The following is a 27649-nucleotide window of genomic DNA, read 5'->3' as shown; positions in this document are numbered from 1 at the left end:
CTCCTAACTTCCCTTGAAGTCAATGGGAAATGGAGGTTCTCAGCACTTCTCAAAATGAGACCTTTGAAGTGTTTTTCTGAGCCGGCAGTCATTGTTAGTCATTAGAAATTATTTGGTGACTATTTATAATGAAAGCTCTGACAGCATTCAGTGTTACCAACCTATAACAGGAAGGACTCTTGTCAGTTATAATGTTGCCTGTGTGGCAACAGGTTTATGATATCAGTTAATAAAGGATTGTATAGCTAGGTCATATAAATCATTGCATTCTCTTTGACATTGATGTGTCTCTAACTAGCAAGTTTTGCAAGCAAGAGAATTCTATCTAGAAATCTATCTACAGTATCTAGATACTGTATTTTCCAATGCAAGCACAAGCACACTAATGAATGCTCCCAGTCCACTATTGTGATTTTTTCTTTCTTTTTTTTTATTTTTAGGTTTTGAAGTCACATATGAAATATAAATAGATGTCACTGTGCTTAATCTCTACTTTAGTAGTCGTAGGTAGGTAGTAATATGAAAAATAACCAATTTAAGAGAAAGCATTTGGTTATCCCTACTCCTGAAAATTAAGAGTGCTTTATTAGTACATCTTGCTGGTTAAATCAGAAATTTCTACTAATTCTAATTTCTGCTTGAAATCAATTTCTTGATTTAAAGATTTCTACTGATTTCTTATTTCCACTTGAAATAAATTATTTTTTAAATTGGCTTTAAAGAAATCCTAGAAGTATAATACAGTTTATATCTCAATTTAGCACCAAAGATAGCAAATGGAGCTTTAAACTGAAAGCTGTGGTGTTAGTTGACTGATGAGTGAATTTTCATATATTCTGGGGCTCTGACCTTTGCAACTATTTGTGTAGCACTCCCACATCTCTTGATCTGTGCAGGCAGTTGCTATACAAGCTTCTACTGATTTTACTTTTACTAGTGCATGTTTCTGTCTTTGCACACAACAGACCTATCATGTGTTTCGGGGGATTGGGGTAAGAATGCGAAAAGCAGGCTGCCTGGCTTTTAATTTTGGATTTTAACCTAAGTGGCTGTTTCATTCTTCCCTAAGTGTTTTGTATGTGTTAGCTTACGAAGGTATGCAAGCTTACAAAGGTACGCAAAAAGGTATTTCTTTGTACAGTCAGTTACTTTTCATCTCAGGTGCAAAGAGATTTCTTCAGATGACTGTCTCGCAACATCCCTTTCTATTGCTGACTTCCCTGTTTCAGTGTGTTCTGTCATTTTTTGAATTGTGTATGCAAAATGAAAAGCTGGGCTTAAAAATTTGTCATAACACGTCTGAAGAATTATTTGTTTATCAAACCATATACCTGCTTTCAGACCTTTTGTAGTCAATAACCTATAAAAATTCACTTTTGCAGTCAGATGAGGTGAACTTTAACTCATTCAACTTGTGCAGATTTGTCTGGCATCTCTTTTAATTATGTATGGAAATGCTACTCATTAAATGGGTTCTTGTAGCCCTAAACTCTTGTTCTGTGCTTCCTAGAAGTGACGTATAACCAGGCAGCATTTTGCATCAACCAGGGATGTCTAAGATGTTTCCGAGTCCTGCTGTGTTCTGGCATAATTCAGTGAGGTGAATTGGGTGCTGTTGGGACCCTCCTCATCTACCTTTGCTACTCAAGTAACTCACACACCAGCAAGGCGGTAGTTGGCTGCAGGAGGAAGGGCCACGGTATTCACAGGCAGCTGTGTTAGAAGGGTGTTTCCTGGGCAGAGGATAGTTCATAGTTTCACCACTATGAAACCCAGTTGTCTGCAGTGGGTTACAGGCTGGAAACATGGGAATATTGTGTTTGGAAAGCTCATGCTGCAAGGGCTGCCTTCTGTATTTTAACGCTGGAGGTTGTAAATGTAATGGAATAAACACAATTATTTGCATTGCACTATTAATTTGAGGGAGTCTTGTATTTCCACCGACTTCCTCTGCAGTTACAGCTAGTGACCCACTTCAAAAACACACCTGTGCACTAGAGCTACGCTATACAACATGGCAGTGTCACCAAACATTTGAGTGAGTGCAGGTAGGCACAGAAGTGCAGGCTAAAATAGGGCTTTTGTACGAATGAAAAAGAAACAGCCTGGAAAGGGGGAAGAACAATTTATTCACATCTTTCTCAACTCATTCTTTGCTCTGATTTTTCCTTTGGGAGGGTGGCACCTGGTAGACTAGGAGTTTTCAAAAACTAACAGGGATTTCATATGTCTGTTTGTGAGCACACCTGGATGTGTTGAATATTTTGCAGTAGTAATTATGTCTGCACACCTGCTGGTTTCAGTCCCAAATCAGTTTGCCAGACATGCCTAGAGAGATTTATTTCTCCTATACCTGAAAAAGCTCTTTTACCACTGAGTTTTTACTACTCTAAATAAGCCTAAAGAAAAAAAGAAGATTGTCTTTGCTTGAACCATTGGTATCTCAAACTGAACTGGGGAGTCTGTAGGCGGAGGAGGGTGTTTGGATGATATTTTAATAGCAATTTGTTTTTGCTTCAATGTGTGATAGAAATACAAGTGACAGGAGTGGGAACAGGAGAGTTGCTGAATTCTGCTGGAATTTTTCCTGTGGGAATCTGTTAATGTTTTTAATTCTCTGAGAGATTTTTCTAAGGTAATCCTTTTGACATTTACATATTTTAAATGACTCTCATTAAATAAAAGCTTAACTTTTTTATATCAAATGCTGAAGTGATGATACCAGAATACCACTGCATAGAAATTCAAATGGTTTGAAGATTATTCTAATTGCAACCTAAACAAAGTAAGTTTTGTGAGGGATATTAATAGTGAATTGTTCTTTAAAATAACGTAATTTTGAAGGAAATTCAATTGTTCTGGCATTTAGTAGAAGCATTTTTTTAGACAAAGCCCTTTTTGGTACCTAATGTATGGTGCACATAGCCATTTGCTAATTGAAACACTAATTTGAACAGCTGGGGTTTCCACTCCTCACTCGCGTAGCAGATATAATCTATGCAGGAGCCCAAGGGTTTGCAGTGCACCTTGTGAAAAATACTTTTAGTTGTCTGTATCAAATCGGAGTGTAGCTCAGCCCCTGAAGGAGGATGCAGCACAGAGAAGGCTGGAAGAAATAAAAAGTGGAACATCTTTTAAAAAACAAGAGCGTGATGATGAGGTGTTGCATCTCTTACTGGTGATACCCTCTTGTAAACATATAATGCCATAAGCAAAATGATTCATATCTTTTAGCGTCCTTTCACAGGAGGCAGGAGTCATAGCATGGAGATATCTCAGGGACAAACATATAGTCTAGCCCTGAGATGCTTTTAAATGAACTTTCTTCTGTAGGTTGCATTTTGCTTGTTCAAGCCCTTGAGCCAGATTTTGCTCTCAGACCAGCCTAAATACTAAGCAAATTCATTTAATTAAATTTGGTGCAGATATCCCCAGTTAACAAGAACAGATTGGTCTCCCTGAGGCTAGATGGAGTTAACAAGAAAATAAATGTTGTGCTAATTAGAGAACTCATTTTCAGACACCTGGGGTGAAAATTTAAAAAGTCCTAGAGGTGTAGGATTGAAAATTCATTTGAAAATGAGTCTTAGGCTCCTAAATCACTTGGGCACTTCTGAAAAATTTACCCAGGGCTTTAACCATCGCACAGTCACCATGTTTATCATGTTTGTAGCTGTCTGCTTAGAAAAGCGTGGTATAACCATTATCTATTAGTATCAGTATACCACAATGTATTTCATTATCCCTGTACGTAAAGTAGAGATATTGAGCTACCTGGTGAGTTGAAGGTAGGCTAAATGTCATTTTTTTGAGAATGCTTATGTGTCAACAGGAACAGATGGATGCTTTCTTGGAGTTTTTAAGACACCGGTGCACCAAATTTCCATCTGTTTGCGACCTCATGGGACTTTCTGTTGATTTAGGTACCTAAAAACTTTTAATTAAATCTTGGTCTTAAGTGACTTGTCCAAGCTCATGGATGAAGAAGACAGCACAGATGCAATTTTATAGTTCAGCACTTGCTGGAAGAAAAATGAGACGCTTAATACTGTCACGCTGCCATTCATCTGCTGAGTCATGATAGGAAGTAATAAGGAGTCATCTCATAAGCCCAATAAAAAATGCCATGGGTTTAATATTAAGCCCAATTTCCAGATTCACATATCTGATTAGCAAAAAAGCAAGCAAAGAACCAGGCTCCGAGGAGCAAAAAGTCACTTTATTTGCTTACAGCTTGAAAGTATGTTTTCAGTTGTTGATTTTTTTCCTGTAGCCAGCCTGAGGATTTTTTCTGAAATATTGTCCTTGTAAAGACATGCATTAGTAGCGTCTGTTTCATGCCAGGTAAAACCCTTCCCACAGCCACGCACACACTTGCTGTCTGTCAGCAAAAAATTCTGTGTCAGTAATTAGAAAAATGCTATTAAAAACCTGCCATGTAATCCCAGATAGCCCCTGGGTCGACTCAGTTCTATTTTGTCTTCCTTGCTCAGGATCATTCCACTGTGAAGAGGGACCCTGCTCCTCTGACAAGCTGTCTAGCTACTATTTTATTTATGTGGTTCTACAAAGTGTCATTTTGAGGGCAACAGCATACAGCTGTAGTGTCCCAAAGAGGTGACCTTTGGTGACAAAACCCTTAGTCTAACAGGTTTATAACACAGGCGAAGCATGTTACAGATGGGCACTTGGGAGCTGGATCTCACCATGGGGGCGAACCTGTACATCGTGTAATCATCTGAAAATTTATCTCAGCCTGTCATGAGTCTAGATCATCAGACAACATCATAAAACAGATGAGTCAGGGCACTAAAACATGGAGGTTATCCACTGAGCTCATTAGTTTCATACCTAATTACACAGTGCTATTGAGGGAGAACTGCACATTATGGTGAAGAATCCCGTTTCATCACTAGTCCTAAAAGATAATTGTGTTTAATTAGGACTTATAGATACCATGGTGATTACTGATCTATAAACACTCAAGGTAGACCTGCAAATGAGGTGCATCCATTAAACACAATTCAAAAGCTGATACTGAGGTGAGATGACAATTAAAAGTTGAGCTGTTTTAATTTACCATGTAACTTTTAGCTCTAGCGCTGTTCTGATTCTCTGCAATTCCTCTGCTGTGAACCAGCAGGCTGAAAAACACCTGCTGATCTTCCCTTACTGAATTTAGAAAACTTTTTGTTTAATCCGGTGTAACATATACATGAATGGGAGAGAGCGATGAGAGTTGACCTCTGTAGTGGCAAAAGCTGTCTTTTTCTGTATGAGGTCAGGTCAGAAAGGAAGAAGCAGAAATACAAGCATGGCTAGTAATGTCACAGATAAACCAGTAAAAACTTTTCATGGTGAAAATATTTCTTGTAATGCGTGTTATAATGCATTTTCCAATGAATTGCAAATTGTACTTACAGTCAAAGAAGCTGCTGGCTACCTTGTCCCAGCACAGGTCCGGAGGGTCATTTGCAGCAAGTCAGAACTCAGAAAAGACATCCTTGTCCTTCTTTGGTGCTTGTGCACAACTGCCTGCAAAGGTGTTAATGTGAATGGAAATACTTGGTGAAGGTAGTAAGATCAGTAAGAGTGCACCTAATCAGATCATACAAACTATCCCTGTGAGTTCATAATAAATTGTCCTTCACGTTTCCCATGTTAGACAGGGCAACATGCTTCCCCATATACTTCTCCTGTTCTTTGCTGACTCGGACCACATTTGAACCAATGATGTCAAGCTGAAAGCATCCGTCTCTATTGACCCTTTGGGGAATACAAACCCGTTGGAATAAAATGTTTAACACAGTAGTCACTAAGTTAGTGTGAAATACTGCCTTTCTTTTTTCAAGTAACTGTGCTTGGAACCAAAAATTCAAACGCTTGGGAGTAATGGGATTCTTGTGTAAAAATGATCATAACTCTAATCTCATCTGAAATTCTTTTCAGTTGATATGTTCACTGCAATGCTTTCCTGTAAATGGTTGTGAGTGGAAAGCACAGAAGTAGTATTTTTATGGGGAGGAAGGGGAAAAACTTGCCATGGGGCTAAGTGGAATGATAAATTGCTTGCCCGCTGAAATTATGGGTATCCAGTTTCTTGCATTTTGTAGCTCTTCCTTTTTGCAGCGGGGAGAACAGCTGAACAATTTTGTATTTACAAGTGCACAAGAGGTGCATACACATGGCCAGCTCAGCACTTACCTTGCTTAAAAAGGAATGCAGCAAAAAGCAGATTTGACAGCTGCTTGATCAGTCAATATTAAGAAGAAATACTTTACACTGAACTGTATGGCAAATAGAAATAGCATCCAATAATGATAATTCAAAGAGGAAAGTGACTACGAAAAGCAAACGTCCTGATCAGAATATATTTCAAGTTGTAATTTCACTTTAGGCTGCCTCACCCTCTATGATATCTGTGTCTTCTCACTCCCCCAGTTCATTGCTTGGATGGCTCTGCCACCTCCGGATCCACAGTTTGTTCTCAGAGGTACCAGTGCGGCAGTCCACACTCTGCATTTTTCCTGTGGAGGCCAAGAACCTGATGTCCCCATTCTTTTCTCTGGGTAAGTAAACCAGGATTTCTGGCTGAGTTGAGCATCATATAGACATTTCCTTTTAAAACAAAGCGTATTATTTAGATAAATTGTATCTGGAGATAACAACAAAATGCATGGTTGGTGAATGATGGGTGTGTTATCTTTGTACATATAGCTTCAGTTTTGGGGAAAAAAAAACGGAAAAGTATCAGACTGTCTTATCAGACTGTATGCAGTGGTCACACCAAAAGCATCTGTTCTTACTGCCAGGTCTGAGAATGGGTTTATCCATGTCTGGAACCTGAAAACACACAGAGTGGACACAGCACTGGATGGCCATGGAAGAAAATCTGTCTACTGCGTGGAAACGATGGGTGGTAAAAACAGGCTCCTCAGGTTAGCAAAGCGGGCAAAACCCAGTGAAATTATTCTTGTTTCTGTGATGACTGAAGAAGAAAAAAAAAAGAGAGGAAAAAACCCAGGAATCTCATTTCTGGAGTCACTGAAAGTCTCTCCAACATATGGAAATGTGCAAAAGTACAAAAATACAGAAAAACCGTAGAACAAAAAGTGGAAAAAATGATACAATTAATTTCTTTATTATATATATGTGATGACATCACAACAACTTGGGGTCCATAGTGTCTTTGTTACTGCATCAAGATCAGGTGAGGTCTTTGGGTAAAGGAAATACACTGGATTTGAAGTTGACAAATGCTTCACAACTGGTTCTCAGGGAAGATCAAAACTGATATAAAGAGTTTACAAATAGAGGGGATAGGGAGAAAAGGTAAGGAAGGAAGTGAAGAATCAGAGATGGAGAATGGAAGACTGAAAATGAGCAAGAGTGCTGAGTTGCACACCTTTGCTTTGTTGCAAAATATCTTCTGGTCTCGTTTAGCAAGAGAAGGTCGGGAAGATTTGTGTACTTTGGATTAGACAGGTGATCTAGTGTAGATGCCAAAGTGTCTGTATGACTAGGAGGTGTTCTGACATGTTTATCTAGAGAAGACATCTCTTATAATATACAGTGGAACTCATTAGCATTTATATTTGTTATCTGCTTAAGTACAATTATCAACACTCTCCCCCATAAAATCATATTGAATGAGCATTGTTTGTATAATTATAGAGTTTTTCCATACCTCTGTTTTTGCCGTATACTTACAATAGTTCACACAGCAGTGCAATTTTAGGACAGCAGTTACCTGTATTTTTTGTTTCTCTGTTCTAAAGCTAAATCACAATTTCTTGCAGTACCACATTGTTTGTATGCCTAGTGCTATAAATGTTTTGACAGTTTGTCACTCAGCTGAACAGCAGATGGGAGTTTCTGTATTGGTGTTGAAGAAGTCCCAACAGTCTGTAGGTTTGGATCTACCTCTGTTTTGGTTTCATACTTCCATCAGGTGATACAGCTAATTACAGTAAGAAATGGATAAGGGATTTTTGATGACTCCTTGTCCCAGGTGATACCATGAGGACACATGTCCTGTGCTACTGTAGTTTGTGGATTGGAAGCTTCTCCACAGTGGTGCTTTGTTCCAGAGCCAGTGGGATCACGTAAATACGTAGCAATTAATGCTGTGCCCTTTTGTCTGGCCTCCTTGGTCTTACTGTCTGGGACCAACACACAGACTTTTCTGTGGGACGGGGAGGTGTGCAGAGGAGTCTCTGCGTGAGCTGCACTAGTACATCAGTGATGCAGCCACTGGTTCTCTGGGTTTGGATGTTTTAACCACAGCATTTCATTATTTAATTCCTGCTACTCACTGCACTGCCAGTCCCTCTCCTGTTGTGTCTCCACACATACACAGTCGTACCAGTCTTCTGTGCCATCCCTGTGGCTGTGGGAAGTTGACCACTGAGTAACTGTAGCTTTTTATTTATCTTTGATGCAGTCTTTGTTGTCTTGCTATTTGTCTGTCAGCTGTCAACACACCTGACATTTCTATTTCATTGCTAGGGTGAAAGAGTGTTAAATGTGTTACTCTGGATACTTTTGTTTCCTTTTAAATTAGGTCTAATCAATGGTAAAATGTAAGTATTTTTATTATGAATATGTTCAAATACTCAGACTTCATAAGTATATACGCACATATAAATAGCATAACTGTGTTTGATCAAGTCTCTCTTCACACGGAAACGTGGCTAACTGTGACTGCAGTGTACCTGACTGACTCTCAAGTCCTCCCTCCTCCCAGTAACTTTTGAACCTATTGGCCAGTTTTGCAGTCAGCAGAAGGGTGGTGGTCTCGGTGATACTGAGTTCCCACACATTTCATGAAAGACCCAATTAATACTCCCACAGAAGCTGTACTAAGCTCACTCCTTTACTGCATGTTGAAGACCCAACTTTGAGATACTATCCTGCAGGAAGCCAGGCTTTCTGAGACCTGCTGCTCATGGGTAACTTGTTTTACTGTAACAGTCAGGGTCGTGACCAGAGGATCTGCTTCTGGGATTTAGCAGAGGGACGGACTTCAGTGACGGATTCTGTCTTCACGGAGAATGTGGGATTCTGCAGATGCTCTCTGTTAAAGGTGGCACAGGGACGCTGGCTAATGGCCACGGCAGCCAAAGCCCTGGAGGAGGTAGGAAGTATCTCTTTTTCTGGTGCTTGGGAGATTGCTTTTGGTTTTGAAACGAGATAGTCCAGAAAGGGAAACATCATTGCTCTCAAATTCTCTGCTCAAGAGAGGGCAGCACAAGGAACCTTTGGGAGTTCTAATCACTAATTTTACCTGCCAGAAAGGTGACTGAATTATATAACTCACGCTCTAATAACAAGGACAACCACCCCAAGATTTGTCTGACATTTAAGTATTTGCAGCTGCTGCTGGTCTTTCATGTGCTGGAGTTTTGAAAACTCTTCTGGTGCTGCTGAATACTGTTAAAGGGGAACAAGAGTCCTTCTAGGGAACTAATGGTCAGAAAGTCTGTCATCAGATGGAGGTACTCATCTTGCATCTGAAGCTGAAAGTCGTGTTTGGTGAGAGAAGGGGAGGTGCAGGTGATTTGTAATGCGATATGTGGTCTTTCACCCCGGGGCTAATTCTTTAACTGGTACTTTGGCTGGAAATAGTTGAATTACTATTAGCGGCCAGAGGTTTGCTCAGTGAGAGATAATTGTAGGGTCCGTTTCAGTTCCTACTGGATAAGTCCACATCTAATACCCATTATCACAGCAATCATTGACTGACAGCTTTGTTGGCAATTTCCACTTCTGCTTTGTAGAAATCATATTTTTGTTTTCTTTGAAGGACTATTTGAGGACATCACACAAAAATATATTATTTCAAATACTTGACACCAAAATACCAAAAATATGAAAAAAGAAAAAAGTGGCATAAATGTGAAAAGAAGTATTGTAGCTAATTGCAAATTGTTCGTGAGCATAAAAGGTCACATGCTTTTCTGGACTATAGGATGCGTATCTTGAAACTGAAAGTTGCATATTTTATATACGAAGTAATAAGTGGGAACAGTGCCTGTATTGCAAGAAAATGTGAACTTTTTATTATTCAGAAGTTAAGCACATATTTAAGTACTTTGTTGGCTCACAGCCAGAACGTTCAACCCTTTACAGAACTGAGTAAGTCTGTAGACACAACCACTGTACCAGTAAATACAACCATTCTAAGTCCCATATGTTGTTCTGATCAAACAAAGAACTCTCTCCATTTTACAGCAGTGCTCAATAATATTTAAGTTAAACAAAATTGACAAGTGCATTCTTGTGTCAGCCGGAGAAGAGTTTTTGTGTCAGGCAAAGAGTACACACACACATTCTGGTAATGAAGAATTAAACGATCATCTGATCCAGAGAGAAGACATTTTTCCCAATGTCTCTTACAACTCATCTCTGTTTTATTTTCATTTGTTTGCTTGGGCCCTGCAAACTGATAATGATTTGCTGTCTCCTGAGGTAAAAGAGTTCCACTCTGTGTATGAACCTTTACATTAGAACTGTGTCAGGTTTCAATAAATTCACATAAGCTCCCATAATATATAGTGCTTCCAAATAGGCAGCACTGTGTGAGACACAGTACATTTGCAGCTTATGATTAAAATTAAGACTTAATAAGTGTTTATGCTTGGCTGGTGCCCAAAAAAAGAGTAATTTTGTCTTAAAGCAGGTTCAGTCCATAAATAATGAGATCTGAACAGGCATTTATTTGTTCATGATTGCATTTAAATCACCAATTATGAGTTACACGCACTTTTCTTGCCAATTTGCCAGAAACATGTTAAAAGCTTTATTAATGTGAAAAAGAAAAAGGGTGTGTTTCCTTGTGGCCAGTTTTAGCCACCCAGGAACACTATTAACCTCAGGCAAAGGCAAATCTTTCTCCTATTAAGCAAAACCAATATAAACACAGAACTTCAAGTTTTAGGTTACAGTTGTCAAAATATGTGAAATAGTATTTATTTCTAAGGCTCAGTTGCCTCTAATGCAGTCAGTCTCTGGAACTGTCAATCTAGCATAGGCAGCTCATGCCTGCCTGCCTTCTGCAAAAAGCTTTTCTCATCTTTGTGTTTATCTTTGTCCTTTGCAAGCCCAACTGTAGCCCTTGTACCAGTTCGTCCGTTTTTAATCAAGGTAAAGCAAAGGAGGTGGGGTTTTTTTCTTTTAACTTGCAGAAGTGCATTTATCACAGTGCACTTATCCTTCCTTATGATGTAAAAATTGCAGTTTCAGTCTTGTCTAGGAGGCAATGCCCTTTGGAGAGCCAGTGATGAAAGACGCAAGATGAGCACAGGTCATCTTCGTATTTATAGCCCATTTCCTGCAATAGCTAACTTGGTCATTATGTTGATATCAAGAAAGTTGCCAAGAGAAAAGCATCTTTTAAGAGTGTAGCTCCAAAGAACCAGAATTCCCAGACAATCAAACTGTGGTCTGTTCATAGGTTTGGTCTACATATTGGATGGCTCTTTGCTGTAGTCTCCATTCCTCAAATCTGGAGAATAGTTTCCTGCTCCATTGCTAAGTGGCTTTAGAAAGTGTTCTGTATATTGTGTTTAGTACATTGTCGATTTGCAGTCGTAGAGTGCAGCTGGCTTTTGGCAGGCTAGCTGACAACCTCTAGAAATAGGAAGATGTTCTGGCAAGCTTTGAACTAAAGGTATGGGATTGGAAAGCCATCGCAGCTGCCGTGGTCTTGATTGATGGCTCCCAGAGGAGCCATATTTGTGTAATACCTCATCTCAGATGCTTAAGGAAATTCGCATGACTGGGGCTGTCCAACAGCACTGCTGGGCTTTTGCACATTCTGAAATAGCCTAGAATGGCTGGTGATGCTGGATTTATCAAATGATTGAAGTCCCTTAATTTTACGAGACAGTGCAGACCATTGTTTATTTAATTAAAATAAAAGATCACCTTAGTGATTAAGTATGCATTGAGAAACAGCGATGTTCCTGGCAGCAAGCTTTTGATACCTAAGAAATTCTATTTCTCCATAGTTCCAGGCTTGAGAATCAGCCCAGAGTGAGGCACTTCTGTGTCAATCAAGAGACTCAAAACCTTCCAGTGCCAAATTGCAAAGGCAGACTCCCCTGATCTTGCCTGCCATCATCCTGAGGTGGAAATGAGCTGCTTCCTTGGCAGAGGAAAGACTTGCCCAATGCTAAAAAAAAAAAAAAAAAAAAAAATCAGATCCATAATTCATTACCACCAGTGCAAGCAACAGTGGAAGCTGCTATGTAGACAGAGAGCCGGTGATTAACATGATATTGTCTGACCCTGCTTTGAATAGGGTCAGACAATATTGTGTTAAAAATACCTGCATGCCATCACTGCTCCAGCCTGCATTAGCAGATAATTCTGGGTTTACATTTTGTTAGTGCAGTCAGCCAGTAAATAAAAAATCCACCTTAGATATATATATAGCCTATATTTCCGCGCAAGCTCTGTGTTACCATGAACAGAGGAGACAAAGCAAGTGTCCACAAGTGAATATAACAAAAAAATTAGCAACAGAGATGGAAAAAGGGGAAAGGGAGAGGAAGCAGGGAAGTGTTTTCAGATTAAGCAGTCTGTAATATTATCTAGTTTATGCATAATATCATCTACTGTATGGAAAGAAGACTGTAATACAGATTAAATAGAAAAGTGGAAGAAGAGGTTTTGTTCATTCTAGCAGTTTTGTCTGGTTTTTCCTAAAACAATGCCTTTATTTAGATAGCTGTAGATTCCCCTACAGCTCCAACTTAATATGCATTCTTCAGTTTCCTCCAGACAGTTTTTACTGGAAGAGCTTATACTAGCCTTAATCACCTTAAAAGACTTGTGTTTTTAACAGCAGAATTTTGACCTGGAGCCTGACCAAATACTCTTGTTTTCCTGATGTCAGGTTCAGGTTTTGGAGCTGCCATCCAAGACGTCAGTCTGTACCCTGAAGCCAGAGGTGGGTGCCAAGCTGGGCATGCCCATGTGTCTGAAGTTATGGCAGGTAAGGCAAGAGCGCCTGCTAATTGTGAAATGTTTTCCCTGTGATTCATTTTATATGAAGCACATGAATCTTTCTTCACTTGGATTTTGATTTATTATCAAACCAATCAAGTAATTATACTATTAAAGGGGGGAAAGATTTGTGAACATCCTTAATGTAACTTTCAGAGCTTTCCAAGCTTTAATGGAAGATTTGCAAATGCTCAGGTAAAGCTTTGTATCCTTAGGATAGATACAGTTTTTGCATCAATCAAGAGGAAAATGAGTCACTTACCAGAGCCAGTTGTTTGATATGGTTTCTCACTGCATTAAGAATGATGAGAAATGATTGGGTTACTTAAAAACAGTGATTTTAATGGCAGGTTACATTCACTTCAATGCCCTCAGGACAAGGAAGCACTCTATGAACATTTCTATTCCAGACATACAATAGGAACAAAATATTTATGGTGGTATTGACTTTGGACAAAAAGGTAAATAAAAGCAGTTAATGAAAAAACCCACATTTGCAGAGTATTCAGCAAACAATGTTTATGAGGTGCCAACAGTGAAAGACAAGTAATACAAAAAGGTGGCAGCAGAGGGAGGAAGGAGTTTAGCTGATTGGCTCTGAATCTCCAAAGAATTGGTGGCAAAGCTGATTCCCAGTTTAACCCCCTGACCACATACCACATAGGTCTGCAGTACCATCCGAGCTGATTTCAAGTATATTATTCCTGCAGGTTCATCTGAAAATTTGTATTGGTTTCAGCTGAAAAAATTATCAATCAGTTGTGAATTTGAGGCCTTAGTGTCTTCACTCAAGGTCCTGAACCGACTGAAGTCTAGAGGAATTCAGTTGCTGACTTCAGACAAAAGTAGGAGAGGCCACAGTTCAAGTCCCATGCTGTAATTAAAAACTAGAAAAAAAAAATTAGAAGGAAAATTAAATAGACTGATTAGGCTTTTATTAAACAGAAAGTTTCTCCTAAAAATGCAATCAGTGTTCAGTACTCAATGAAATGAATGGGGCTTTCTGTCTCCTGGACATTTTTTAATAAGATGAAGATAACTGAGGAAGTGTTCAGTGTTGAAAATTTTGTTGCCTATATAAAAAGTCCTCTGTCTTGCCATATTTTCTACATGCATTAATATTGCTATTCCTCTAGGAAGCAGAGCAGGTGCAGAGTCTTAATTTTATGTAGTTTTTAATTTTGTTGCCAGTGGGGATAAAGCAGAGGACTGGGAACCAGGAGAGGTAAATTACTCCATGCAAATTCTGGCTTTGGGAAGTCACCACAACTTCCTAGACTGCAACAGGCAAGGATAGATAATCCCTTACAGTCTCACAGCTGTATTTGCTCTTTTACAAATGTGCGCAACTGGGTTTAAAAGCATGGGGGAGGAGGATACTCTTAAGGGCAAATAATTATATGTGGTGTACCAAAGTGATGCTCTGCATTCTGTTTTGTGGTTTCACTGGAAGTGGCTCACTGAGTAACCCTGTAACCATAAAAGCAGAAGAACACGAGCTAACCCAGCTGCACCCCTTCCTGAATAGAGGCCATCCAGGATTTCTTTGTACATTACTGCATTGGGCAATATAGACATACCCAGGAGATGAGCACTCCCCAACCCATCGCTTATGGGCAACGTGTTGCCTAAGAGACTATTTGACATTGTTTATGGCACAGTAAATTAACAAGTTGAAACAGAAGCTAACATGGAGAGAGCCACATAATGGTCTGAAGGAAGTATGCTCAGGGCTGTTGTCCAACAAGAGTTTGGGGGCTGCAGCCATGTATCATCATATTTTTCTGCATGCCAATAAAAAAAGATCCACATATCAGGGAAACAACGCACCTTACCAGCAGCAGCCTGAATTAGAAACTTTACTATAGAGCAGAAGGAAATTGAGTCCTAGGTTAGGCTTGTAGATTAAGCCTCACTGGCTTCTCCTAAGCAGTTGAAAAGCTTGCAGCTGTTTATTTTGTTATTTTGAAGCTTTTCCCCCCCCCCTCATTTTACTAGGTCTGTCCTTAAATGTATTGGTTCATTCAATGGGTTTTTTCCTTGTGAAGGTTCATATTCTTAAATACATTGTCCCTTCAGCTTCACACCTTCCTGCTGTTACTAATTGGGTGGAGTAGGATTTGCAGGAGTAAGGATAGTCTTCCCTTAAATTTTTTGCACTCCTTGGGGAAGGCATCATGTTGCGTAACGGTGCAAACAAAATAATTCAACAGGAATAATACATGTAGAAACTGGAAACGCAGAGTTATTACTTTATATAAACTATAGCAATTATTCCTGTTGAGTTGACAGCACATCACCTTTTCTTCCTTCCTTGACAGTTATCCAAATGCAACAACAATATGTTCTGCTTAGGAAGAACAATGATTTATAATTTAATTTTTCCACTGAAACAGAACATGAATGGTGAAGACTTTTCGCCAGAAGTGTCCGTTATTAGGAACTGAAATAAATAGGCCATTGTGAACCACTGCTTGGTGAGTCCAGGCATCAGACTGAGAGCTCCCCTGATCTTTCAATAGCTGTTATTGTTTCAGTTCAAGTATATGTACTCATTGAAATATTACACTTCATATGGTTAGGGAAAGTCAGGACGAAGTAGTGTGGGAGACCTTCATTTCATGGAAAACAATACTGTGTTTTTAAAATAGACCAATCTTAGATCTCACTTGAAAATTACTGGTTTTCAAATCTAAGCTAAGATACCCACAGCACACACACAAAAAAAAAAGGTTTTGCTTGGCATTTCCCACAGTGCTGAGCACTCACCTGTCTCTCTTATCTTAATGAGGGTTATGAGCACCTATGAAAATCTGGCCATCCCGTTTTGAGTAAGGCAGAGGAGCCGACCCTGCCCATCCCTTGGCTAATGAAAGCTATACCTTCTGTAGAGCCCCAGGGCTCTGGAGGAGTCATGTGCTCACAGAAGAGCAGTACAAATAATTGGGGGGGGTTATGCCCAGACTGGGGGCTTTTTTTAAACTTAATTGAAGTACCTATAAAATACTTTGTTTTGCTTTGAAGGTTTTACCCTTTATTAAATAGGAATAAAATCTGGAATGTTCGTTTCATTCAGATTTTTTTTTAACTTTTCCCTGGTATTAAAAACCAGGTACTCTTCATCCAAAATACCAGATGAGTTAACATTAGTTCACATATATTTGACATATATTCATTGCTCTGATGTTACATTATTTTAGCAAATCAAAAATTTGACAGAAAAACTGCGCGGTTGTGGGTATTGAGAGACCTTCTTTGTGGGCCTTTCCAGCCAGAGCATGCTCCCTACCTTTTCAAAAGAAAAGAATCTTAAAACAAGGAGTGAGGCTCCTGAAGGATCCCAGGTGTGGACAGACCTGTTCAGAAAGACGATGTAGGGGATTTCCCCTTGGTTTCCTTCTTTTAAGGGGCAGTTTTCTTCCCTGCTCAGTGAGATCCATTCCTCATTTAAACAATTCTTTAGGCTGAATGAATCTGAGAAAGAACATGAGGCTTTTTGAGGCTTTTACTCAGCAGTCTTACTACCTAGACCACCCATCTCTTGTTAGTTTAACTCGCCCTAGAACAAATAATAACCAGTGGGAGAATAGTCTGGGCCATTAATAGAGGCAGTGAGCCTTTGGCCACTGCAGGTTTGTATCATGACATTGACAGCCAGCGAGTTTGAAGAACCTCACTCAATAATGAGATACCAGTAAAAATTAATTCTTTATAAATGTCCTTTACCTTTATTTTGAATTCAATACCAAGCAAACGAATCCTGTAGGATCAGACGGTGTTTGGAAAGAGCTGAATAACCTATTGGATACATTTCTTAGATGTGCCTGCATGATGTGGTCATAATCCCAATGTTTATTTTGGTGTTTCTGCTCCTATTAAAGAAATAACTGGCACTAACAGATGCCTGTTTTTTAGTTGCTTTTCATTAGGGTTTTGCATCTTCACTCATATAACCAGTTACTGCTTATGGGGTCATTAGTCTTTTGGCTGGAGCAATGATGAATATTTTCCTTAAGTGTGACATGTAATCCAGTAATGTTCCCTTCTTTGAGTTATTTCAGAGGCTTAAATAAATTAGGTGTCTGCCCAGGGTGCCATGCCCTTTGGCCTGTGACATCATTAATCAAAATAGCTTTCAATTGGTTACAGTGGGACTCGGGTGCCCGTTAACCCCTTGGTGACTCACCCAGAGATTCCTGACGAGAAGTTCAGTGTTTACCTTTAAGCACTGTGGTGCACTTGGGTAAACGATCCCTATGTGTAACCCTACACTTGGCAATGTGAAACTGGAATCTTTAAGCATGGCACTTCTGTCCATAGGGGTTTCTATAGCTTGATATCAACTCATTGCTCTAAGTAATTTTTTTTTAAGGAGCGCAAAGTTCAGGCCATGAAGTAAAGCTTCTGAAAACTTCAGGCAGCCTTTTTTCAGGTGTTATAGAGGGCAGTAGTTTGAATTTTCAGAGAGAAATTTTCTCTACGCGTGTATATATATGTATATGTTAGATACATATTATATATATCAACCATAGAATTTTATATGTATATATGAAAACCCTCAGTGCATGTCAGCAGTTACCTAGTAACGCTTTTTGTAAGTGGACGGACTATCAAGATTTGACATTCAGACTTCTAAACTTTTCACTTCTATGCCAGTCAGCATTTTCATTTGTTTTCTTGGTGCTTGGACTGAAACCTACCTGGGGATGATAACTTTCCTAACAGACTATTGACTTCTCCAACACGTTTACTTTTCTCTTGATCAGCTCAGTTCACAACCTTTGCTTCTGGCTGGCTATGAAGATGGATCAGTGGTCCTTTGGAATTTGTCAATGGGAAAAGCATCGAGCCAACTTGTTTGCCACCAGGAGCCAGTGATGAGCCTTGACTTTGACTCGGAGAAGGCCAAGGGGATCTCAGGCTCATCTGAAAAGGTGCTTAGCATCTGGAGCCTCAATGAGCAACAGAACCTCCAGGTCAGGATCATTGGCCCTCTAGTGTCATTTATCCCACTTTGCACTAATGGTTTGATAGAGTAAAAAAATATTTAGTCATGAAGAGGAGTTGTTGCAGATCTCTAGCTAATTAATCACAGACTGGTTAGAATGTCTGTGCTATGTGACTAGACTTAGCAAAAGATGGTGAGGATTTAAAAAAAAGGAAAAAAAACCTCTCTCACATGTTTCTGGTTTTACCAAAGTTGCAACAGGCACACAAGCCTAGCATTACTCAAGCCATTGCCTCTGTATCTTCATTTATCACGTTAGTAGTATCCAGCTCTTGGAATGCCCTAAACATTATAAATGAGTTATAAAAATGAGAAACAAAGGATTGCTTTTCCAAAGGTTCTGCTTGAATGGATAGAGCTTTCCTTCCACTGTGGGAAAGAAATTTTCCATGAAATACTTCACAAACAAAAAGAGTAGGAGTAGGCCAGCTAGCACCAACAGCACGTGAGATTAGGGCAACCAGCTTCCTTTGGCACCTTTAGAGGCCTAGCTGGAGACAGGCAACATAAGTTAGTTGGATATATCAGTTTGTGTCTGAGCTACGCATACCTGGAATGGCTGCTTTAGAAGGAGGTCTCATCATCACCAGTTCAGGCTATGCTAGTGAATGGCAATAAATATTGCTTAATCTAGACAACTTTAGCAAGTGTTCCAACAATGCCAAGGAGTTAAGTAGGTTTTAACTAGGTGTGGAAATGAAGTGCATAAATAAAGGCTCATGAAAATTAAAATGGCCTGTGCATAGCCTCTCCACTGCCGAGTGCTTTAACCTTTTTTAAAGTGGCAGTTGTCCCCTGAACACACAATGAAGAGGACTTGAACCAGCCCCTGTGTGCCCCCACACCATCCTTGAGAAGAGAGCTGCAGGATACACCAATTCATGGAAGAACAATAATCACTCTTCCAGCTTGCAGCTTTTGTGGAGATTTTTTAGGTAGTGTGGCAAGTTAATGCTGTTTTCTGAATGGTGCTACAGGAAGAAAAGCAAGTGCTTGGACATCCAGTGGTGACTTGTCACCTGGAGGACACTGTGAAGGTATATAATCTGTCAGGCATCACCACAGAACTAGCCTTTATGGAGTGGTAGGGCACTAAGACCCCAGTGCATATAGTGTAAATGCATCCAACTGAGATGAAGTTTGGAGGACACAGCACTCACCGAGGAGAATGTCTGAACTTTAATATGCAGACTCTAGACTGCATCTAGACTCTGAATAGGTAGCAGAGTCTATACACAAGAGTGTAACAAGTCTGATACACAATTGTCAGGGTTTGGGGTTTTTTTGTCATGTTTGCCCTCCCCCTGCCCCGGCCTTTCTTACCACTATTGGCACACATCTGCACCTGGCGTCCTGAGCTCAGGGAAGCAGAAGGAAAGTGAGCAGATAAGTCCCAGTAAGAAACTTGGTATCGAGACTAGTTTTCTAAGGCCAAGCCGTCAGAAATCTGGCATCATGACAGGCTTCTTAAAGCTTCAAATACTCTGGTGTTGGAGAGGAAGCTGTTCCTTCATAGTAATTATAGCATAGCTTTTTCCTAAATTCAAAGAAAATACTGTTCTCCACAGCACACTTCAGTTATGAGTTAACTGTAATGCAGGGCTACAGGTATGACTCATGGGAAAAATAAACAGTTGTTCACCTGAAATATTCCAGGTATTGTTTCACATTCCCAGGAGATGTAGGATTAGTTACATCTTCAGCACATCACACTGAGAGACAGTAGCTTTTCTCAGAATAAATTTAAATGCCAAGTATTATAAACTATAAGTAACGTTTCTGTGCTTCATGTGTAGTGTGAATGCCCTAATAAAATGCATCTTTCATATGAGCACTAGAGATTGTCAAGGACATAGATTAATTTTTTTTCCACTGTTGCATTAATAATATAAACCAGATGGGAATATTTTTTCCCTGACATTCCAGGTACCTGAGGTAATGGTAGACATCGGAAAGCCACTCAGTGGCACATTATTTTTATTCTAAAAGGTTTTAATAAGTAAACGTGGTGCATAGCTATCTGCCGTTGGAGAAATAATGACGCAATGATGGTACTTCAGCTCTGTTTTAAGTGGCAATGCTCCAGTGTGTCAATGAATAGATGATGAAGGTAACTTCATAGTTTATTGCTGTGGGGAAAGTTTGGTGTATTGTCTTCTACGATAAAGTTGCTGAAATCATCAGTGTCAGCAAATGACTGGATTGGTTAAGAGCCTTCTGATTTGGACAAGATAGTGTAATTATGTGATGATGTTTGCAGTAGAATGTAGGAGGTAAACAGCTTCTGCAGGTGAGTAAACAAAGCAAAACTAAGAAATCTGATAATCACAGAAGCTCCTTTATGTATGACAAGAAAAAAAATTCTGTAAGCTGTAACGTAAGTAAGCGCACAAGTTTTGTTGGTTGGGTTGCTGAGGCTTTTCCTTCAAATGCTGAAGCTAAGGCTGCTGCTATCTTGGCTATTTGTCTAATAAGAATAGGGCTTAAAGACATGATTTGGGTGTAGGAGAGGGAGATTTAAAGAAAAAAAGAAAAATCCTAGCATGTGTTAAGGAGGAAAGGAGAGGTGGATATCTGTTGGCATTAGCACATCAAAATCTCTTAATGCATCTGCTAGTAGATGCAAGTGTCCTTGGTCATGACTGGCTGAAAGCAGCTCACCTGTTTTTACCTCTGTTTTCTTAATTACAAGCTGATTTTCTGGTTAGGAAATGATGTTGGTATGCATTTGACTACAGTAGCTGCCCATAAGTGACTGGATGGCACAAATCGTGGCACTAGGATTTCACCTGGCTGCATATGCCTTGAGCAAGTTGTTCTACTTTGTTTTGTTTTTCTCTCTCACCTCTTGTATTTGCAGATCATGCACAAATGCCCACTGTTCTCTCATGTTCCATAGCCAAAAGGCATCACCATTATAGGCTTCATTTTCAAGTTGTAGCTTGCTGATGACATGCAATTTCTCCCAGTCATCCTGATTTTGCTGTATGGATCTTGCCCACATAATTGACAGTAATGATGGGAAGCACCACGCCCGGGATTGGTTATAGCCATTAGCTAATAATCTCAGTTACAGAATAAGGCCCATCTTACATGTGCCAGGCTGGTGACGTAAGTAATAAATCCTTCCCTTGCCAGTATGCATACGCCAAACAAAATCCCACTGAAGCCATGCTACGTTAGCATAACTGGGGAGTTTGGAAGAACATACTAGCAAAAAGCACAGGTTTTACAGTAGCAGCCCTACAAAAAGGCCCACATACAGCCTCCTACTGTTCATCAGGCTTGAGCAAAACTTCCTGTCCTCTGTTCCGAATTGGTTGTAGACACATTCGTCAGGTCCTGTTTAAAAGAGGAAGGTATGGAGCATGCAAGAAGCACATCAAGTTTCATTTAGCCTTTTTTCTCATCGAATTGCACATCTCTTGCTGTTTGAGTAAGTAGCTGGGCAGTTGTTATATAGTTGAAAAATAATTTCTTACAGCTTTGTGCCTGTAAGATTCCAAGATGTGTTCAACTGCATCTGAAACCAACTTTGACCAGCATTTCTGGAGTTTTAGTTTTCTACATCCAGTATTATAGTTAAAATTATCTGCAATGAATATATTCTTTATAATCCTGTACTAACTAGGCATCATGGAATGTCCTTCGAGGAGGAAAGCTACTCAGATGTAATATGCCTGTCAATCCCTTCCCGCCTCAGAAAAACAGCAAACACCACACAGCATATTAAAACATGCACTAATTATATTAAGCTTTGGTACAAGATAGCTACAGATTCAGTCTTAAATAGATGGTGGCATTAACGCGTCATTTCCAATTGTGCGTATAAATAACAGCACTTGAAGGTCAGCATACACTGAAAAGGTGAAAAGATGTTTTCCACACTGTGACAAAAGCTAGGCTATTTCAACATACATGCATGCACGTGTGCGCACACACACACACTCTGGTGCATATACCGCATGTGTTTCAGAGGTAGACCGCTGACTAATACAAGCTACCTGAGGTGAGAACAGCAAAAGTGTATTATATTGAGCTTTTCCTCTGTGCTTCAGGGGAAACTCATGTCAGTGAAGTGAAAACTTTTCTTTCCAAGGGCTAAGTCCTGTGCAGCCCCAGTGCCTCCTGAAGGAAGCTCAATGCCTTCCAATTTAATTGTGCCCCTCAGAAACTTGTGCCCCAGTAGTCTCCAAACAGTAACAAAAGGCTTCAAAGATTGAAATCAATAACTTGGTCGTAATCCCCTTCTTGGAATTTGGTGTAAATAAAAGTCTCTTGGGAAGGAGTACTAGAAATACAGATTTCCTGACACTGTAACCTAATTCCTGGAAGCATTCCTTTCTCAAGACTGTGGTAAATGCTACCACAGCTTATTGGGGTTTTTGTGAGGGGCCACAGTAGTAGAAATAACTAGCAGGTAGTTTAAACATCAGCTCAGAATCTCAGCATGGGAATGTTGCAGAAGCAGGGACAATATATGGCCATAGCTCTGAACGTTGCAGCTCATGCAAGAAGAGCTGGAAGAAGAGAGCAAAGCTGTGTAGTCTGGTTCTCAAAACCTTGACTCAGAGCTTCACTTGTGACAGAATATAAATAGCTTTAAATGCAATATAAACTAAAAACACACAAGGGATGCTTTTATTTTTAGAGAATGCTGCTGGAGATAGATGATAGGCTCAAGTTAAGGTCTTTTCCATCTCTGTCTATAATTGTTCTCACTAAGGCATCATCCACCATGTGGTGAAAAGCTCCATACTACCTGTGTGATACCAGTCTCTATGGGTGGGCACTATACCTTCTAAAATCCCAAAAGGTTCCTTTTTCTTCTCTTTTAAAAAATTAGAGCTCATCTATAACTTTCTCACACAGGTTTACAAAACACACAAACTTGTCAACGCTGGCATATCCGATATCACCATCCGTCCAGACAAGAAGATTTTAGCAACAGCAGGGTGGGATCATCGCATCAGGATCTTTGGCTGGAAAAAACTGAAGCCCTTAGCAGTGCTGGACTACCACACAGCAACTGTCCATTGTGTGTCCTTCTCAGATCACAAAAACCCCGGTGAGAGACTGCTGGCAGCTGGCTCAAAAGATCACCGCATCAGTATCTGGTCAATATACACTCAGACGTGACGTGTTCTGCACTGTCATGGACTAGCAAAACAGGATTGGTGAAGCAATTCTTTGCACTGTAATTCAAACCTGGATGTGGGGAAGTAGTAGAATGTATTTCCAGGCTGAAGTGAGAGTCCTAGATTAATTCTTATGCTGCTTGTTCAAGCTGCAGGTTTTGTTTTCCAGAGAGGGAAGTGGATTTTTAAAATTCCTAACAAGCAGAGCAAGGCCAGTCACAAACGAAGACACAGAACAAGTCACTTCGAGTTCTGCTACAGGTTTTGCAACAGCTTTTCTTTGGCAGGTTGCTTAAATAACTTGTGCCAATATCTTCTTTTGTGAAAAAGGACTGGAATCCCTCAGACTGCGGTGGGGGCAGAATACGTCTGTTTGTAAGTCATTTATGTATCCAAGAATCTGAATCAGTGTAAAATACCACTCTTGAAAATTTATACCCATTAAACCACCTCCAGTGGTTTCTCATTGTCAGTTACTTTTTCTTCCCCATAACTGAAAGGCTATCAGAACAACCTTGATTTGTTCACACTTCTGTCAGTTTCTAACTTAAACCAACAGCCAGGAATGTGACTAGGGACGGCCTTTGGCATTTATGAATTTCATTATGTCTCCTGTCACCTCAAGCCTCACAATTAATCACAAGAAAGAAAGGGGGAAAAAATCTTCCCCTGCACTGCACTGCAAAGCTATGTAAAGCCTTTTACAGAGCCAGTGCTAAATCCTTTCCATAGACTGACTAGCCGAAGGATTTAAACTCAGCAATCCAATTAGCGCCCTTCTCCTTGGAGAGTTAGGTGTAAGTTTCAGCATGGCAAGTCTGGGATTCAGCTACACAACTCCCATTAACATTTAGGGGAACTGCAAGGATAAATCCTTACCCACATAGTGCAAATGGCTCCATTAACTTGTCATCTCTACAGTCATGGAAGCTGAAATTCATTCATGAAGGTGTTTTTGTTTGAATCATGAAGCAGCATTTGCATTCTTTTAAAGCATATTAGACATACAGCAGCCTGTTCATAGACATCTTACTGTTGGATTCAGTCACAAAGTGGCAGTTACAACTGCCCCACTGAAGCAACTGGCAAGGGCCAGTTTGTTAAAAAGGAGGTGGCCTGGAAACCAGAACTCGGCTTTACAAACTGAAGTGTTCTGTGCCTAGGCTGTGCGCTGTTGATACCTTATTGGAAATATTTGTTTCTGCCTCTGTACAGAGCTGGACATCAAAGAAAAAATCACCAGAATTGTAGTGAACAGCAACATCAAAAGACTTCAGAAATTATTTCAGGGAAAACACAGAAGCAAATTAAGGTCTGGGTCTGCTATCCAGCTGTGCTTTACAGGCAGAGAATACTGTTGCGCCAAAGTCTTAAGCACCAAGCCCAATGATCTTTCCATTAAAACACAGAAACAGGATGCCGTTGCCAGGCTTTTCTAAAAAAAACCTTGGCCTTACACATTTTGGAGTGTGATGACACTTTAAATAATGCATTTCTTTCTTTGATTATTTCTTTACTATTCAGTAGCTGCACGGAGGATCACATTGCAGTTGAAAGTTAAAGCCTAATTTTGAGTGATCCTGAGTCAAGAGGAGGTGCTGGTGTTCATTACATCTACCAGAATTGCATAGATGGTTAAGTGCTCCATCTCCACCCATCATCCACCTCCCACACAGATGAGCAGCTACCTACACTGTACAAGAGGCTCCAGCCAGCAGCCTTATGGAATGAGACAGGGTCCTTCTCCACAAACCTGCAGCTGAAAGAAACCTTCTCTTTTTTTCTTTTTCCCCTTTGTTAAAGTAGGTCAGAATTGACATAGATAAACAAACGAATAAATAAATACGGAAAACATTGTCGTGTGTGGTCCAGGGACCCGTCATAGGGAGTTTGCAAAGAGATTTCCTTTTGGCTGTCCTGTCTCGTACTACACCACACATGAAGCCTGTCAGGCAGGGCTTGAGATCGGTGTCTCCCATTTGAGTGGTGCTCTTGAAACAGAACTTAGTGAAATTCTGCTGTACGAGAACAATTTCACAATCAATTTTTAAAAGGACATAACCCAGTGGATACATGCTTGGGCTTTAGTCTCCTCTCCACTTAGATTATAAATAATTAAGTTAAATATTCAATTAAATAAGTCTCCATCTGCTCAGGAGAGTGCCCTGCCCTGCGCTTTAACCTGTGCAATCACTGCACCTTTTTAATCAACAGCCTTGAAGTGAGAGCTGATGAAGGCCCATGCCCTAAAAAGCACTGTCAAGCTGGTGGGTGGGCACTGTCCTGGAAGGTGAAAAAAAACCAAAACAAACCAGCTCTGCATCTCCTCCAGCACAGCTCTAGGTGTCCTGTGTCAAAAATTAGCACTTTAACCCCCCCCCAACTCTGAGGTACAGGGTTAGAGGCACAGCTGCTACCATCATTTTGCACGGATCAAGGCCAGGAACACCTTCTTGGGACTCCTGGTACAACAGGCATGGGACTGCTCAGTGCTTGTGCCCAACATGCTTTTGGGCTATCTGAAAAACTTAGCTTCTGAGCAAAATTTAAGTTTCCACAGCTTATCACTCAAAAAAACCCCAAAAAACAAAACCAAAACAACCCCAAGCATCAAGACACATAGTCTGTCCCTGCATTGTGAACCCACACTCAGTGTCCTCTCTCAACTGTGCATCCTAGCTAGTAAAAGTTCCTTTTTCCCCTCCTTCTGGAGAGGGAGCAGCTCTGCAGTGGCCCTGGGAGTGGGGGAGTGGCCTGGAGGGTGCAAGCATTCCTCTTCTCCATGGCAGCAGCCTACACTGTTGGGCAATTTCCACATAATTGAGCTGTAGGTTTAATGCTCATCCAGCAGAAAAGGAAAGGAAATCCAGGGCTCGCCCATCTTGGGCAAATGGTTACTGTAGGAAATGAGAAGGGCCGAGCCTGGTCCCGGTAGAGGAGAAGTAATCGCTCTCTCCTCTCATCCTTTTGACAGGAAAAGGCAGCTGTGCCACCAGAGAGTATTCTAAGTGGTGAGAAGCCAGTTTCAAGACTGGAGCGAGGACTAAGATGCAAACCTCTCCAGCATTTCAGGGCAGCTCCATGCTCAGCACACCCCTTGTTCTGAATGCCAGTTACAAGCACGTAATGCTCCAGAGCCATTGTGAGGCTCCAAGGCATTGATGCAGCCTGGCTTCTGCTCCTGGCACGGCTGGCTGATGGGCTGGCTCACAGCCACTCCCACGCAGTTCTAGACCTCAGGTCCCAAAGCAGTACACAAAATGCATCTTTAATGAAGGCCTGTGCATCTTATATCCACTGTAGGAAATAACTTCTGATGCAAATACTATGATACGGGCATAGTGGCAGCCCCCTAGGAAGAATGGATTAATACCCCATGTTTTAATAAGAGTGCTATTAGATCAGAGCCTGAAAGTTAGGAACTCTCGAGTATATTCTTTTCTCTGAAAAGTGCCATTTACTGTCAAAGTCGGTGTCTAAAGTAATTATGGAGACTCAGAAGGGGAATTTTGGGAGACCTATAGGTCTTTTGGAAGATACTCTAAAGATTACTATGTGCCTTCACATCTAACCGCTCTTTGCTGGGGGTTAAATATTTATGTTTGTCTGACTAGGTAGATTTAAAAATAAACTCAGTCATGCAAGTGCAAATTGAAAATGAGGGCATGAACTGCATCTGTAATCTTACTAGCAGGCAGACACAGAGGTAAAGAGTTTCATCAACTTCAAGAGGAAGGACACGTTGCAGATCTGCTTGCAAGAACAGACCCATCCTATCCTTATTTACTTCCCATTACCAAAGGGCTATCCATGTGATACTTTTGCACATTACAACAATTAATTCATTAACACTTTACATCACTACTGATTTTATTTAAACACTCAATAAAGGGATTTTTTTTTTCCACATTATAGTTTCCTTGAAATGAGCAATCAGACTACATTAGTTTGATTTAGAGTTGAGCCTAAATGCCATAGTTTGAATGTGAATTACAGTCTTCTAGAAGTTTATTTGCTTAAGGAACTGACCTGGACTTTCCCAAAGTAGAATGATTTCCAACAGGAAGGACAGTCTATGCTGCTATAGACTGTAAAATACAGTTGTCTGATTGCATCTAGGAAATTAACAATTCTTTGTTCTGGAAAAAAATTTAAAGCTCTTTACCATTGTAACATGAGCATAGTTATCATTCAAGGTTTCAGCTGACTTGCAGGCAGGAAGGCTGTGAGTGAAGAGCCACCTTAAGCTGCTGGAGTTAGCTCTGGAATCTCACCTGCCAGAAAGGAACAGGGCTAGCCTGTACCTGGCCTAAAGGATTCAGGAGTGAAGGTGATGACAGCTAAATGATTACAAAAGGCTTCCTCCCAAGAATCACCGTCTTGGGCACTGTGAGAGGGAAGAAAGCAACCAGCATTCGTAAACTAATAGAAATAAATCCCAAACACTAGCATTTGTGCAGCGATTACATGGAGTATTTATCACCACTGGAAT

The 27649-nt window shown here is 40.3% G+C and overlaps 1 protein-coding gene across 3 annotated transcripts; it reads left to right on the top strand.

Annotated features, from left to right (window-relative positions):
• Nucleotides 1-441: 441 nt before the first annotated feature.
• GNB1L (G protein subunit beta 1 like) lies at nt 442-23778 on the top strand. Of its 3 annotated transcripts, XM_050906705.1 has the most exons (9): nt 6442-6569; nt 6813-6938; nt 8974-9136; nt 12902-13000; nt 13851-13877; nt 15436-15473; nt 16778-16799; nt 17778-17987; nt 22892-23778. In XM_050906705.1, the coding sequence occupies exons 1-9, from the start codon at nt 6454-6456 to the stop codon at nt 23156-23158; spliced, it is 1068 nt and encodes a 355-aa protein (XP_050762662.1). In that variant the 5' UTR covers nt 6442-6453; the 3' UTR covers nt 23159-23778. The 3 variants fall into 3 exon arrangements, with proteins under 3 accessions (XP_050762660.1, XP_050762663.1, XP_050762662.1); XM_050906703.1 differs by lacking the exons at nt 13851-13877; nt 15436-15473; nt 16778-16799 and adding an exon at nt 442-507; XM_050906706.1 differs by lacking the exons at nt 13851-13877; nt 15436-15473; nt 16778-16799 and having other exon boundaries at nt 6429-6569.
• Nucleotides 23779-27649: the final 3871 nt, after the last annotated feature.

This window comes from Gymnogyps californianus, chromosome 16, assembly GCF_018139145.2.
Source record: "Gymnogyps californianus isolate 813 chromosome 16, ASM1813914v2, whole genome shotgun sequence".
NCBI lineage: Eukaryota > Metazoa > Chordata > Aves > Accipitriformes > Cathartidae > Gymnogyps > Gymnogyps californianus.
This window is presented reverse-complemented; position numbering and strand designations above follow the sequence as displayed.